General features: G+C 50.7%; 2 protein-coding genes across 3 annotated transcripts; one reads left to right on the forward strand and one right to left on the reverse strand.

Moving 5' to 3' along the window:
* Positions 1 to 2407: 2407 nt before the first annotated feature.
* Positions 2408 to 8535, reverse strand: LOC100762666 (zinc finger protein 239-like). Its single transcript, XM_035449665.1, has 8 exons — positions 8418 to 8535; positions 8064 to 8313; positions 6939 to 7755; positions 5582 to 5708; positions 5326 to 5389; positions 4644 to 4692; positions 2660 to 2786; positions 2408 to 2472 (listed from the first exon to the last, which is right to left on the reverse strand). Exons 1-8 carry the CDS (start codon positions 8533 to 8535, stop codon positions 2408 to 2410), a joined length of 1617 nt encoding a protein of 538 aa, XP_035305556.1.
* A 229-nt stretch (positions 8536 to 8764) lies between these two features.
* Positions 8765 to 15263, forward strand: LOC113837435 (serine/threonine-protein phosphatase 2A regulatory subunit B'' subunit delta-like). 2 transcript variants are annotated; one of them, XM_027431546.2, is made up of 13 exons: positions 8765 to 9283; positions 10797 to 11012; positions 11140 to 11243; positions 11436 to 11538; positions 12002 to 12076; positions 12147 to 12233; positions 12629 to 12785; positions 12898 to 12946; positions 13024 to 13113; positions 13205 to 13380; positions 14411 to 14532; positions 14636 to 14718; positions 15034 to 15263. In XM_027431546.2, the coding sequence occupies exons 1-13, from the start codon at positions 8915 to 8917 to the stop codon at positions 15107 to 15109; spliced, it is 1707 nt and encodes a 568-aa protein (XP_027287347.1). In that variant the 5' UTR covers positions 8765 to 8914; the 3' UTR covers positions 15110 to 15263. The 2 variants fall into 2 exon arrangements, with proteins under 2 accessions (XP_027287347.1, XP_027287348.1); XM_027431547.2 differs by lacking the exon at positions 15034 to 15263 and having other exon boundaries at positions 13285 to 13380; positions 14636 to 14719.
* The last annotated feature ends 941 nt before the right edge of the window (positions 15264 to 16204 follow it).

A 16204-nucleotide genomic window follows, 5' to 3' on the forward strand; every position in this document is an offset into this window, starting at 1 on the left:
CCAGAATCTTATGTAACTAAATGTGTGTTAGCTGAAGATGTTATCAAATACTTTATAGTAAGATTCCCTTCAGTATGAATTTTCTCGGTCCTTAAAGATTATTGTGATGTGCTTATACTTATAGGTTTTCTCTGCAGTATGATTTTAAAGACTGATGATAAATACAAAGGCTTTACCACATTGATTACATTCACAGCGTCTCTCTCAAGTATGTGTTCTTTTATGTTTTACAAGATTGGATTGTTGTGAAAAAGATTTACCACATTGAGTACATTCATAGGGTCTCTCTCCTGTATGAGTTCTTTTATGACTTATGAGACTGGCACGTTGTGAAAAAGCTTTACCACATTGGTTACATTCATAGGGTTTCTCTCCAGTATGTGTTCTTTTATGTGCTTGGAGACTACTGACACATGGAAAGGCTTTAGCACACTGAAAACATACATAGGGTCTCTCTCCAGTATGTGTTCTTATATGTCTTTTAAGGTCACCAAGACTTGCAAAAGCTTTACCACACTGAATACATTCGTAGGGTCTCTCTCCAGTATGTATTCTTTTATGTCCTTGAAGGTTACCATGACTTGCAAATGCTTTACCACATTGATTACATTCATAGTTTTTCTCTCCAGTATGTGTTTTTACATGCCTTTTAAGATTACTATGACTAGCAAAAGATTTACTACATTGATTACATTCATAGGGTTTCTCTCCAGTATGTGTTCTTTGATGTACTTGCAAAGTACTGTGTCGTGAAAAGGCATTCCCACACTGATTACATACATGGGGTTTTACTCCTGTATGTGTTCTTAAATGTCTTTGAAGCTCACTATGACTTGCAAAAACTTTAACACACTGATTACATTCATGGTTTTTCTCGCCAGTATGTGTTCCTTTATGGAGCTGGAGACAAGTGTGGCATGCAAAGACTTCACCATCTCGAATACTTTCATATGGTTTCTCTCCAGTATAAATTTTTTCATGCCTTTGAAGATGCCTGTAACACACAAAGTTTTTAACACATTGTGTATATCCACAGGTTTCTCACTTGTATGTCTTCTTTCATTCCTGGAAAGATAACTGGCACATGTAAAAGATTTACCACAGGCATTACACTGATGAAACTTAATATCTGTATAAATTATTTTCATAATATGACCTAATTATAAAGAGGAATAAGATCTTAAGTTTTACATTCATGATGCTTCCCTTCATGAGGTGTTGTTTTGTGGCTTAGAAGATACCTGTGATAGTAAGAGCCTTTATTTCATGGCCTACATTTATGGCATTTTCTTTTATATGAGATTTTTCACATATTTGAAAAGTACTGGAGGAACTCATAGATTTGCTATACTTACTGTATTCATAAGTTTTCCTATAACGTGATTCATACTACACTGGCAGAATGTACAAGGATAAATGAAAGTATTCATACAATCCAATGTTCATAGGGCTTTTCTGCAGTGTGAATTTGTTGATAACTTTCCAATGAAGTTGGAAAACCAATTAATTTTAAACTTGTATAACATTCAACAATTCTACTCAAAGTGGGGACTACTAAATATCTTTCATATCTTCTAATTGTTCTGAGAAAGAGAAAGAGAGATGTGTGTGTGTGTGAGAGAGAGATGTATATTGCTTCTTTCCATATTCTATATTCACATGGCTTGTATTTATAGTTACTTATGATATTCTTTTTTCTTGAATTTTGGAGACAGATTTCTTTGTGTGGCATTGGAGACTGTCCTGGAACTCACTCTGTAGACCAGTCTGGCCTCCAACGCACAGGGATCCACCTGCCTCTGACTTCCCAGTGCTGAGATTAAAGGAATACACCACCACTGCGCTGTTTTACATGATATACTTATTGAAGGAAGAATAACAAATAAAAGGTTTCCACATTGCATTCACACAGTTTGACTTTCTTTTCCGCACAGACATGTGGTATAGGGAATTAAGGTTTCACCACAACAACCTTCTTGACTCTCATAAACTGACCTTTTAATATACTTAGCAAAGTCACAAATATATGAGTAATGACAGCTTCACTATAGACTCTTTTTTCTTAGAAGGTCTTGGACATATACATGTCACCTATTCAATGTGTGTATCATTGAGAGGTATAAAACTAGATGGATTAACTATCTACAGTATAACTCTGATGGGGATATATTACAAATGGTGGTATCTGTTAAGGCATTGTTTCCTTGTCTTGTTTTTCACAGGAATGCCTTGAAAACACAGAATGGCTATCTGACTTTGAGGTACCTGATTTTGTGAAAAATTAAGAATTATCAATGTACTTTAAGCTGTGCTTATTTACACTGTTGCTTTTCTTTAAAACTTCCAGGACACATTAAAATTTCTTCAGAGGTAAATTTGTACCTCTGTATAAACTTGTACATGAAAATTACCTTCTATGTCTTCTAGAAATTTGACAATGTTCTTCAATATGATGATCTTCCCAACTGTAGCCTAAAATACAATACCAGAAAATAGATGATGGAAATTGTACAATTTTAAGTTAATATCTTCAACAAACATTAGAACTATGCCTTATTAACCTAATTTTCCCTTTCTCGATCAAAATCATAGAAGAATATCAATAACCAAGAAACACTTGTCCCCGTCTTTTCAATTATGAAGGAAAATTCAGTCTTACCTATAGCAATTAGGTTCCTGTAGGTCTCCAGCATCACATCTTTGTAGAGCCTTTTCTGGGATGGATTCAGCAAAGCCCACTCTTCCTGATGGAAGCTGATGTGCACATCATCACAAGTCACCACATTCTAAAATAATTCACACATGTGGAAAACACTGTGATATTCACATTGTAAATATATGCTTCTTTGACTATATAGTCATATTATTCTGGTGCTTCAAACTCTTATTTCATGTCAGGGACATTGTAATGTATTTACTCAGTCACTTTAGAAGAAAACTGAACAGGAAGCACACATGTACCATTTCTTGGCACTTTAAGTAGCATATAGCCTTGAGAAAAAAAATCCCAATGAACAGACATAAAGGAAGAGGCAAGCTAGCAGATTAACACTACTGAGAACACATCAGAGATATTGTATGATAGGGCCAGCCTATCACAGCCAGACCCCAGTCCTTGGTACCAACTTCTGTCTTTGTTAGGTTTTTATTGTTGTGAAGAGACACCATGAACTATGGCATCTCTTACAAAAAGACATTTAATTGAGGTGTCTCCCTTAATATTTCAGAGGTTCAGTTATCATCATCATGGCAGCATGCAGGCAGATGTGGTGCTGCAGGTTAGAGTTCTTACATCTTGACTCAGTGGCAACAGGGTGTTGACTGACACACTGGGCAGCATCCTGAGTATAAGAAACCTCAATGTCTGACCCAACAGTGACATACTTCCTCCAACAAGGAAAAGCCCGCCCCTACAAAGCCACACCTGAGTGACAGCTGGGGAACCATCATGCCACCAAACTAGACCTCTGAATGTGAATGATAGTTATGTGACTTCAACTGTTGGGGACCCCTGGCAGTGAATCCAAGATGCATGAACTGGATTCTTGGAGCCCACTTCCTACAGTGGAATACCTTGCTCAGTTTTGATACAGGATGGAGTGGCTTGATCCTTCCTCAACTTGGTATGCCAGACTTTGTTGACTCCTGAAAGAAGGCCTTACTCCCTCTGAGGAGTGGATGGGGGATGGAAAGGGAGAGGTAGGGGGCAGGAGATGGGGAGAGAGGGGAACTGGAGTGGGTATATAAAATGAAAACTAAATTTTAAAAATAAATTTGAAAATAATCAGTGCATGATTTGTATTATGTACCCAAAATGACTGGTTTTGCTGTCATTGCTTTATAAGTAACAAGAATTCTAAAAACAAGTTTTGCCAAGGTTTTGTGTATACGGTTTATGTGTGAGAGAGGTTTTCCATGTGTTTATATGTGACATACCAGAAACCCAAAGCAAACCTATGATGCACACTTGACACTGATATTACAAATAGCACAGGTTCCCACAGCTTGCACAGATATTACACAATGGAAGGGTGCCCAGGATATTAAAAAATAAAGAGAGATTCTTAGGATACAAAAGAAGCTGTTTGTGGTGGGTGTTGATAGCACATGCCTTTAATCCCAGCACTTTGGAGGCAGAGCCAGTGGGATCTCTGTTTTTTTGTTTTGTTTTGTTTTTTGAGACAGCTTTCATCTGTGTAGCCCTGCATCACATTCTGTAGACCATAGTCCTCAAACTCAGAAAATCCAACTGCTTCTGCCTCTTGAGGGCTGGGAGAAAAGATGCGCTCCAACACCAAGCCAGTAAAGGTGGATTTCATCACCTCTACAGATCTAGATTAAAGGTATGTGTTCCCATTTTAAAACCTTTAATAAGAAAATGCCTGCTGGGCGGTGATGACACACACCTTTAATCCCAGCACTCGAGAGACAGAGGCAGATGGATCTCTTTGTGTTCAAGGCTAGCCTGGTCTACAAATTGAGTTCTAGGACTGGCTCAAAAACCTCTCAAAACAAACAACAAACAAATAAACAAAAACTGCCCCGCCTCATTGAGTTTTTGGTAATTCCAGAGGTAGTCGATTTGACTACCTAGAATAGCCATCACAACAAACAAGACAGAAAAAATGAGAAAGATTTCATACCTCGGATGACAAGGAGACCATGGGTGTACTTTCCAAAGAAATTCTTTTCCTAAACAAGGAAAGCGTGGGGATTTTACTTAGGGAGTCCAGAAATGTTCCTGTGGCATTCTCCCTATTCCAAAGCATAGTCAGTCAACAAATCCACTTCTGTACATGATCACAGTGTAAATGCAGAAATACAAACATTCTTATCTCAGGGGTCACCAAAACAAAAGGAACTGTATTGAAGGGTCACAGACTTAGGAAAGTGAAGAACCACTGATCTAGAGGCTACCAAGTATGACTACATGGTGCTGGAGGGTGCTAGCAGTCTCTTACCCACTTGGAAAAACTGAGTCCAAGAGGTACAAATCTAAGAGCTTCTTGCTAAGAAGCAGAAAGGCTAGATCCAGAGCTGTATGAAACTAAGTGGATTGGCATTTCTATAGCATATTTCTCATGGGTCTATAGTGCAAATGGTAGTATCTGTTAAGGCATTGTTTCCTTGTCTTCTTTTTCGCAGGAATGCCTTGTAAACACAGAATAGCTGCCTGACACTGAGGTACATGTTTTGTGCAAAATTAAGAATTACCAATATACTTTAAGCTGTGCTTATTTACACCGTTGCTTGTCTCTAAAACTTCCAGTAGACATTAAAATTTCTTCAGGGGCAAATTTGCATAAACTTGCACATGAATATTACCTTCCATGTCTTCCAGAACTTTGACAATGTTCTCCAATATGATGGCCTTTCCAACTGTAGCCTACTATACAATACCAGAAAATATAGGATATATGACTGGAAATTGCACAAAATTAGTTAATATCTTCAAAAAACCTTAGAACTATGCCTTATTCACCTAATTTTCCCTTTTCTCCATCAAAATTACAGAAGAGTATCAATAACCAAGAAACAGTCATCCTGTTATTTTAAGTCATGAAGGAAAATTCAGGCTTACCTATGGAGATGAGGTTGTTGTAGGTGTGAAGCATCACATCTTTGTAGAGATTCTTCTGGGAAGGATTCAGCAAAGCCCACTCTTTCTGAGTGAAGTTGATGTGCACATCATCACAGGTCACTGCACCCTAAAATAACCCATGCATGTTTAAATCACAAAGTGTGATAATCACATTGCAAACGTATACTTCTTTGACAATATATTCATATAATTCTGGAGCTTCCCACACATATTTCATGACATGAACCCTGTCTCAAAAAAACCAAAAGGAAAAAGAAAAAAAGAAAAAAAAAAGACCCAGGATAGCCAAAACAACCCTGTACAATAAAGGAACGTCTGGAGGCATCACCATCCCTGACTTCAAGCTCGATTATAGAACTATAGTCCTGAAAACAGCTTGGTATTGGCAAAAATGGACAAGCAGAACAATGTAATCAAATTGAAAGCCCTGATATTAACCCACAAACCTACGAACATCTGATTTTTGACAAAGAAGCTAAAATTATACAATGGAAAAAGAAAGCATTTTCAACAAATGGTGCTGGCATGTGGAAGACTGCAGATAGATCCATGTCTATCGCCATGCCCATAACTTAATTCCAAATGGATCAAAGACCTCAACATAAATCCAGCCACACTGAACCTCTTAGAAGAGAAAGCAGATGGTACCCTCGAATGAATTGATACAGGAGACCACTTTGTGAACATAACACCAGTAGCACAGACACTGAGATTGTCAATTAATAAATGAGACCTCCTGAAACTGAGACACTTCTGTAAGGCAAAGGACACAGTCAACAAGACAAAATGGCAGCCTACAGAATGGGAAAAGATCTTCACCAACCTCACATCTGATAGAGGGCTGATCTCCAAAATATACGAAGAACTCAAGAAGCTACACCAAACAATCCAATTAAAAAGTGGGGTGCACAGTCACAAAAAGACAAACATGGTATATACTCACTCATATATGGATTATAGACATAGAGCAAAGGGTTAGCAGCCTGCAATCCTCTGCAACAAAGGAACTGGGAAACAAGAAGTACGCTAAGAGAAGAATGCATGGACTGGGGAGAAGGGGAAGGGGCAGGATCGCCGGAGATAACTGGGAGCATGAGGGTAGGGGAGAGGGGGCTGGGAGAATGAGGGGGGAGAAGAGGAGGGGAGAGGAGCAGGTGGAGGGGCATGAAGGTTGAGTTGGGGGGAGGATAGAGCAGAGCAGGATGAGAGATAGCAGAGGAGAGATCTACAAGGACGACACCACCTGACAGTCCAGGCAGTGGCAGAGAGAGCAACCCAAACGCCTTCCCCTATGATGAGACTGATGACGACTCTTTATGCATCCTAGAGCCCTCACCCAGGGGCTGATGGGAGCAGAGGCTGACACCACAGACACACACTGAGCTGAACTCTGGAGCCCAGTTGCAGAGAGGGAGGAGTGAAGAGCAAAGAGGTCAGGACCAGGCTGGTGAAACCCAGGGAAACAGCGGACCTGAACCAGGGGGATCGTGGGTGTGGGAGATGAGTGTGAGGGGGGAGTGTGGGGAGTGGGTGTGAGGTGTGAGTGTGAGTGGCGGGTGTGAGGAATGGGTGTGGGGTGTGTGTGTGAGGGGCGAGTGTAAGGTGTGAGTGTGAGGAATGGGTTGAGTGGCAGGTGTGAGGTGTGAATGTGAGGGGTAGGTGTGAGCGGTGGGTGTGAGCAGTGGGTGTGAGCAGTGGGTGTGAGCGGTGGGTGTGGGGGATGAGTGTGAGGGGCGGGTGTGAGGGGATGAGTGTGAGGAATGGGTGTGAGGGTAGGGTGTGAGGGGTGGGTGTGAGCAGTGGGTGTGAGCGGTGGGTGTGGGGGATGAATGTGAGGGGCGGGTGTGAGGGGATGAGTGTGAGGAATGGGTGTGAGGGTAGGGTGTGAGGGGAGGGTTGAGGGGGGAGTGTGAGCGGTGGGTGTGAGCAGTGGGTGTGAGCGGTGGGTGTGGGGGATGAATGTGAGGGGTGGGTGTGAGGGGATGAGTGTGAGGAATGGTTGTGAGCAGTGGGTGTGAGGGGCCAGTGTGAGGTGTGGGTGTGAGCAGTGGGTGTGAGGTGTGAGTGTGAGGGGCGGGTGTGAGGGGTGGGTGTGAGGGGCGGGTGTGAGCAGTGAGTGTGAGGTGCAGTCACAGGGTGCAGAGTTGCATTGGCTGCAGTCACAGGGGCGGAGTCAGAAAAGCTGAGTCTCAGGGGCGGAGTCAGTGGGCGTTGCAAAGAGGGCGGAGACATGGGGCGGAATCATAGGGGCGGAGTCAGGGCGCAGTGTGAAAGTGGGTGGAGACAGGTCGGTAGTGATAGGCACAGAGTCAACCATGGGATTAAAAGGGTAGAGTTATTAACAGTGGGGCGGAGTTACAGGGGAACGCAGTTGTAGAACACGTCATTTCCGCCCGGTTCCTGGTACTTGCCTCAGTGGTCAGCACCGCGCATGTGCAGAAGGCTGCTGCTTTTCCCGCACTGCCTCTGGTCGGATCCGGTTCCGAGTAGCCCGGATAGGACCGACGTCAGCGCGGCGATCCCAGGACCACAGGGTGAGCGTGTGCGTGAGCCTGAGGTGACCCCTACTGGTCGGAGGCGACCGAGCCCGTGGTTACCGGCGCCGCTGTGACGACGCAGACGCCATGTTTGTTTATCTCGTCGCGTGGATGACGCCTTCCTAAGTGATTGCCACGCTACGTTGTGACGTAGCACATGTTTGTTTGCGGCACCTATTGATGACGGACAGCTGCGCGACGTTGATTACGCAACGCCGTGTGTACGACCCGCCGTGATGACGCAGGCTCCATGTTGCCACCTACGTTCCTGAGTTTACCGTCGCCATGGTGACCGCAGCGCATGGAGTCATGTTCCCCTCGCAGCGTTGACTTGGCAATGCTCCCGGACCGAAGTCGCTCATGTTGCCCGTGATCGTTTTTGTTTACAGTCACCATGGTTACGTCGCGGCCTCCGCCGCCATTTTGCCCAAGAACCTTTGGTTCACCGTCGCCATGGTGACGCCTCGCCGGTGTTGTCGCCATGTTCTCGGCGCTGATTAGATGACGTATTTTCGCTTGCGCCGCTGTCGGCCATGTCGCCGGAAACCATGTTGTTTACAGTCGCCATAGTGACAGTGCTGCGGTGCCTCCGCCATGTTCCCGGCGCGGCACTGATGACGCGTTGTCCCCTGCGCCGTCGCCGCCGCGCCCGGTTTGAAGTCAGGGCTAGGTGCGGGCAGCGTTGTCTGCGAGTCCGTCCCCGCTCTGACCACTCATCCGCCGGTCCTGCTGTCCCCAGCGTCTGTCCCTCCCTCCGTCCCCCCACACCCCCGCGATGCCACCCGGGAAGCCCCTGCAGCCCGTGCTGCGCATGAAGGTGGACGAGCTCTTCCTGCGCTGGCTCAGCGACCCCGGCACCCAGGACGCCCTGCGGGACGGGCTGCGGCGGCTACAGGAGGCGGGGGACGTCGGCGACGTCATCACCAGGGGCGGTGACGCCATCGGGAGTGACGTCAACCACGGTGACATCACCGGCAGACGCATCGTCAGCAGGAGCGACATAACCAGCGAGAGTGACGTCACCTTCAGAAATGACGTCACCAGAGCTGATGTCATCAGCGGGGACCCCGGCCCCCACCCTGCACCGCCCCTCGGCATAGCGAGACCCGCGAGAGCCCCCAGGAGGACGGCAGAGTGGATAAGGGTGAGCGGGGGGGGGGGGGGGGCGGGGGGGGAGACATGAAGGGGTGGGGCCAGAGGAGGCTGGGCCAAAGGTCTGCGTTGGTTTAATGATATTGGCACATTCCTTACCGTGCAGCGTTTGCGTGTTGTGATGCCCTCAACTCCGTGTTTGGACACTTTAACATGGTCACAGATTTAATATATTTGCGCATCTTAAGACGCTGACACATTTAGCATGTGTGCGTATTTTAACATATGCACATAATTCAGTAATTTGCATATTTTATTCACTCGGGTTTTAATATTTGCATATCTTCATGTACTTGCATAATTTGATGTGCTTGTGTAACTAATATGGTTGCATATTTCAACACGCTTCTGTGTTTAACCGGATCACACATCTTAGTACACGTTTGTGTCTTTATATATTTGAATCAATGTATTTGCATCCTGTGATGTATTGGAAGACATGACCGCTGTACACCTGTCCGCACACACCAGTGAGACACTCAAGAGATGTGCACTAACACACACATGAGTTCCTACACACACACGTGTGCACCTACACACATACACAGGTATACATGTACACACATAAGCACATGTGCATGCTACCACACACACACAATCATAGACACACAGATACAGACACACACATGCAGCAGCACACACATGAAATACACACACACACACACACACGTGCATTTCTGTATACCACCACACACATACAACCAAACACAGACACACACACACACACACATAGACACACAGGGACATGGACACACACACATGTCTGTGTTAACACAGACACTGCACTCACAGAGTGACACACAGAGTCACACATGCACACCGTGAGATGCACAGAGTCACACAGAGACATGTACACACACATGCACACATAGATGCATTTAGACCCACAGGGATAGGAACACGCACGCACATGCACACACAAACCTAGACATAGCGATGTGCACACATGCCTGCAAACACAGACACACAGATATGCACATAAGTGCACAGTCACAGGCACACATACACACATGCACCTAGAAAGAGACTTGCATACCCATGTGCACAGACATATGCAAATATGTACTTCTACACGCCCAAACAGAGACTCACCCCCATACATGTGCACGCATACATACATACTTGCATGAGCACATGCGTGGACACAGACACCAACTGGCGCACACATGTGTGGACCCAGTTGCAGAGACAGACACACACATATGTACAGATGTGAGTGCGCATGCGGGCACACACATGCAGACACGGCCGCACACGCCCACCCACAGAGTCACGTGATGGTACACACATACAAGCACACACATGTAGACACACATGCAGACACGCACCTGGGTGGGTGTGGGCAGGACCTGAGGATGTGTTGAGACCGGCGTCTGTGTGGGTGGGTGTGGTTCACATGGTGGCATGTTGGTGGGGCTGCAAGTAGACCGGGCCGGTGGATTTGGGTGGGGCTCCCGGGACACTGTCAGTCACCACCCCTGACCCCTCCCCCTGTGACCCTGCAGGTGCGGACACAGGAGGAGCCCTCACCGCCCCCGCCCCCGGAAGCCCCGCCCCCCGGCGGCCCGCCCCCTGGCCCCTCGATCCCCGCCTTCTTCTTCCCCCACGGGCGCCCGGGGGCGGGGCCGGACGTGGATTACGTCATCGCGCGGGTGGAGCGTGTGTTCGCGGGGTTTGAGCGACAGAGGGTGGGGCTCAAAGACATGGGCGTGGTCGCCAAGGTGAGTGACGTCACCTGGGGAGTAGGATCCTTGGGCTGACCCCCGGCTTAACCCCAGCTGTGTCCCGGGTAACACGCTGATCCCCTGTGACCCCCGGGTGACCCCGTGTGACCCCTGACCCCTGCAGGCCTGTGGCTGCCCGCTGTACTGGAAAGCCCCGCTGTTCTACGCCGCGGGTGGGGCTCGCACAGGGTCCCTGTCCGTGCACAAGTTCCTGGCCCTGTGGAGGAAGTGAGTGCGGGCGGGGCGGAAGTGGGGGCGGGACTGGTGTCTAGGACTGGAAGTCGGGTCTGAGTGGGAGGTGGGGCCTGGCAGAAGTGACGCGGGGAGGGGGGAGGCGGTGTTATCGAGGCGCAGCACACAGGAAGCGGGTGTGGGCGGGGCGTGTTCGGTGACGTCACCCCGCATCTCCCATCCCTGCAGGGTGCTGGTCACGTGCCACGATGACGCCGCCCGATTTGTGCGGCTGCTGTCAGGGCCCGGAGGAAGGGGCCTCGCCCAGGAGGACTTCCAGCCCCTCCTACAGGTGACTCTGCCCCTGCCCCTGACTGACTCCTCCCCTCGCTGACCCTGACCCTGACTGACCCCTCCCCTCGCTGTCCGCCCCCTCCGTCACCCCCTGACTCCTCCCATTGCTGACCCCGCCCCTGAATGACCCCTACCCTCGCTGAAACTGACCACGCCCCCTCCCTTACCCCCTGACTGACCCCCTCCCCTCCTTCACACCCTGACTGACTCCTCCCCTCGCTGACCCCGCCCCCTCCCTCACCCCCTGACTGACTCCTCCCCTGGCTGACCCCGCCCCTCCTTCAACCCCCCCTGACTGACTCCTCCCCTGGCTGACCCCGCAACTCCCTCACCCCCTGACTGACTCCTCCCCTCGCTGACCCCGCCCCCTCACCCCCTGACTGACTCCTCCCCTGGCTGACCCCGCCCCTCCTTCAACCCCCGCTGACTGACTCCTCCCCTCGCTGACCCCGCCCCCGCAGGACGTGGTGAACACCCACCCCGGCCTCGCCTTCCTGAAGGAGGCGCCCGAGTTCCACTCCCGCTACATCTCCACGGTGAGTGACCCCGCCTGCCCCGGCCCTGCCCATCCCGTCTCGCCCTGACCCCTGACCCCATGACCCGCAGGTCATCCAGAGGATTTTCTACACTGTGAACCGATCCTGGTCCGGGCGAATCACATGCTCAGAGCTGAGGCGAAGCCGCTTCCTGCAGGTGGGGGCGGGCCCGGGGAGGGCGGGGCCAGGCAGGAGGGAGGGGCCCAGGGGGAGGGGGTGGGGCTGTTTCTTGTTGGTTGGGGTGGGACTGTGGAAAGGGGCAGGGCCAGGCAGGAGGGAGGGGCCCAGAGGGGAGGGGCGGGGCCGTTTCCTCTAGGTTGGGGTGGGACTGTGGGGGAGGGACTTCTGTGTATGAGGAGATGACAGAGACCTGTACCACATTATTGGCGGTACCTGAGCAGGGGTTGTGGCTTTCGGGAATGGGTGGAGACGTGAACTCCCTGTTTCCTGCTGTGAGGGCGTGGGCGGGGCCACCTGTAATCATCCTTTGGATACATTTGTGGACACACCCCTGACCCTGTGAGCCCTATGTGGGTGTGTCCGAACCCCCAGGAGGTGGAGCGGCTGGAGGCGGAGCCAGATGTCAGCCGCCTCCCCGCCTTCTTCTCCTATGCCCACTTCTACGTCATCTACGTGCGGTTTTGGGAGCTGGACGGGGACCACGACCTGGTGATCGACAGGGACGACCTGGGGCGGCACGGGGACCGCGGTGAGGGCGGGGCGGGGCGCGGTGGGTCGGGAGAGAGAAGGGAGGGGCGGGTGGCGGTGGGTCTGGAGGGCGTGTCCTGCCAGACCACTAACTCTTCCCCCTTTCCCCACAGCCATTTCCTCCCGGGTGATTGACAGGATCTTCTCGGGTGCTGTGACTCGGTGCGTGCTGGGGGCGGGGCCTCCGAGTGAGTAGCGGGTGGTGGGCGGGGTTTCTCACCCTCGTCCCTCCCCCATAGGGGAGGCTCGGAGCATGCGCACAGGAAGCTCACATATGAAGACTTCGTGTGGTTCCTGATCTCGGAGGAGGACAAGACCACGCCCACCAGGTGAGGGGGGCCAGTGTGATCCATGCATGTCACGTGTGTCATGTGTGTGTCATGCGTGTGTCATGCGTGTGTCGTGCGTGTGTCCCCCCAGCATCGAGTACTGGTTCCGAGTCATGGACCTGGACGGGGACGGGGCCCTCTCCATGTTCGAGCTCGAGTTTTTCTACGCAGAGCAGGCGCAGCGCCTGGAGGCCCGGGGCGTGGAGCCGCCGCCCTTCCGGGACCTGGCGTGTCAGATGCTGGACATGGTCAACCCGCGCGTGCCCGGTGAGGGGGGGCCCTGTGAGCGTGTGACATGTGACACGTGACATTTGACTTCATGTGTGACCATGCGTGTGTGACCCCTGTGACATCCTGACTTAATGTGTAACCCCCGTGTGTGTGTGTGTGTGTGTGTGTGTGTGTGTGTGTGTGTGTGTGACCCCGGTGACATCCTGACTTCATGTGTGACTCCCCCTGTGTGACCCTGTGACATCCTGACTTCATGTGTAACCCCCGTGTGTGTGTGTGTGTGTGTGTGTGTGTGTGTGTGTGTGTGTGTGTGTGACCCCGGTGACATGGTGACTTTACTTGTGTGACCCCTGTGACATCCTGACTTCCTGTGTGACCCCGTGTGTGTGACCCCAGTGACATCCTGACTTCATGTGTGACTCCCCCTGTGTGACCCTGTGACATCCTGACTTCATGTGTGACCCCTGTGACATGGTGACTTCATGTGTGACCCTGGTGACATCCTGACTTCCTGTGTGATTCCCCCTGTACGACCCCGTGTGACATCCTCACTTCATGTGTGACCCCGTGTGTGTGTGTGTGTGTGTGTGTGTGTGTGTGTGTGTGTGTGACCCCGGTGACATCCTGACTTCATGTGTTGTGACTTCATGTGTGACCCCTGTGACATTGTGACTTCATGTGTGACCCTTGTGACATGGTGAATTCATGTGTGATCCCATGTGTGTGACCCCTGTGACATCCTGACTTCATGTGTTGTGACTTCATGTGTGACCCCTGTGACATGGTGACTTCATGTGTGACCCCTGTGACATGGTGACTTCATGTGTGACCCCATGTGTGTGACCCCTGTGACATCGTGACTTCATGTGTGACCCCTGTGACATGGTGACTTCATGTGTGATCCCATGTGTGTGACCCCTGTGACATCGTGACTTCATGTGTTGTGACTTCATGTGTGACCCCGTGTGACCCCTGTGACATCATGACTTTTGTGTGACCCCTATGACATCATGACGTACGTCATGCGTGACCCCGCATGTGACCCCGTGACCCCATCTGACCCCAGGGCAGATCTCGCTCCCCGACCTCCGTCGCTGCGGCCTGGCCGCCATTTTCTTCGATGCCTTCATCAATGCTGACAAGTTCCTGGCTCGGGAGCAGCGCGAGCTGGGGGCGGGGCCCGCGCGGGTGAGTGCTCTCCAGGCCATGCCCCCGATTCCCCGCCCCTTCACACGCCCCTCCCAGCCTGCACCATGACGTCAACGACCCCACCCCATCCCCGCCCCTGCAGGACGCGGACCCCGCGGGCACCGCCCTCTCAGACTGGGACCGGTTCGTGGAGGAGGAGTACGACTTCCTGGTGGCTGAGGAGGGGTGAGTGCGGAAGGGCTGCTAGCCCCGCCCCTCCCTGCGACTCCACCCCCCGCAAGCCCCTCCCCTATCTGTCTCCTGTCATACTCAGCCTGAGCCTTTCCTCCCGGCCCTGCCCCTTACCCGCGGCCCCGCCCCTCGCTCTCACCTGTCTGTCATCTCAGCCCTCTGTGCCCATCTTCAGGTCCATCTTCCTGTGTCCCCGCCCCTCCCTGAGGCCCCGCCCCCCAACACTAGCATATCCTTCCCCGGTGGTCCCGCCCCTCCCGTTAGCCCCGCCTCAAGCCCCGCCCCTCAGCTCACATCCTCCACCCACAGGCTGCCGACCCCGCCGGATCCCGATCTATACGAGTTCCAGCTGGGCGAGGATGACGACGACCTGGAGCCGCTGTGACTCGGGGGTCACGGGGCCGGGCCATGCAGACACGGGAACCGCCCACCCCACCAGCCCCGTCACATGTGGGAACATGGCCCCGACCTGTCATGGGTGGGGGATGTGATGTCATACTTTTTGTGTTTTTGAATAAAGATTTTTTCAGAGATTTTCACCTGGGTTCCGGGGTCCGAGTTTTAAACGTGTGACGCGGGGCGGCGCCCAGTCAGACTCCGTGTAAGCAATATCCTCGGGAAGAGCCAGTCCCGAATAACAATACCCTCGGACTACATTTCCCACAATCATCCCGTATCCCAGTCACTCTGACTACGTTTCCCAGAATCCTCCCATCTCCCAGTCACTCTGACTACTTTTCCCAGAAGCTCTGGGTGGGGTGAGGGGATTTACAAAAACTGGAGGCGGGGCCGCCTGGAATCTACTGACCACGTCTAATGCTCTTCCGCTGTGCTTGGGGCTTTGGCAGGGTTCACGAGTTCTCAGCTGAATTCTCAGCATGGGTAAATTGCCAGATTTTTGGCTGGGCGTGCTTTACGAACCATCATTTAACAATACCACCAGGGCTCTGCCAGGGTGCATGCTGGGACCTGTAGTTTGGAGCCTCCCCTGGCTGTGGATTGGTGACCCCAACAAGCCACCACACTCAGAAGGCCCGGGTCTTGCAGTGCCTTCTGAGCCTGTGCAGCAGCTGCTGGCCCAGGCTACCAGCAAGCCGTGAGGTGCCAAGTGCCCAGTTCTTGTGAAGGACTTTATAATTAACAAAGAAATAACTTAGAAGAAAAACAAACCTCTCACCCTAAGAACAGGGAGACCTGACTTATAAACCTAACCAAGGTCACAATGACCCGAGCCCCTGGAATTTCTTAGCTGGCAGAAATAACTCCCTTACAAGGCCACAAGACAACCTAACTAAATACCAAGAATTCCTAGAGGGCCACCCTGCCCTAGGGTCATAAAGATAAGAACAGACTATCCCACTGAGTCAGGAGACCATCCAGCCCCAAAGATAAGAGATCTCCAAAGGATCTGTGACTCTGGTCACGTACCCAAACCCCTAAAAGCCTATTGTTTTTCTCCTATAAAAGAAGCCTGCTTTAG

The sequence above is a fragment of the Cricetulus griseus genome, chromosome 10, assembly GCF_003668045.3.
Source record: "Cricetulus griseus strain 17A/GY chromosome 10, alternate assembly CriGri-PICRH-1.0, whole genome shotgun sequence".
In the NCBI taxonomy this organism is placed as follows: domain Eukaryota; kingdom Metazoa; phylum Chordata; class Mammalia; order Rodentia; family Cricetidae; genus Cricetulus; species Cricetulus griseus.

Coding starts and splice junctions, on each gene's coding strand:
- LOC113837435 (XM_027431546.2), top strand. CDS start 8,915: ATGCCACCCGGGAAGCCCCTGCAGCCCGTGCTGCGCATGAAGGTGGAC. Junction 11,539..12,001: donor ACTTCCAGCCCCTCCTACAG/GTGACTCTGCCC, acceptor CCGCCCCCGCAG/GACGTGGTGAACACCCACCC. Junction 14,533..14,635: donor TGGGGGCGGGGCCCGCGCGG/GTGAGTGCTCTC, acceptor CCGCCCCTGCAG/GACGCGGACCCCGCGGGCAC.
- LOC100762666 (XM_035449665.1), bottom strand. CDS start 8,535: ATGGTGACTGTAAACAAAAACGATCACGGGCAACATGAGCGACTTCGG. Junction 7,756..8,063: donor ACCGGATCCGACCAGAGGCA/GTGCGGGAAAAG, acceptor CTGTGACTGCAG/CCAATGCAACTCTGCACCCT. Junction 2,787..4,643: donor TGGTCTCCTTGTCATCCGAG/GTATGAAATCTT, acceptor GAATTATTTTAG/AATGTGGTGACTTGTGATGA.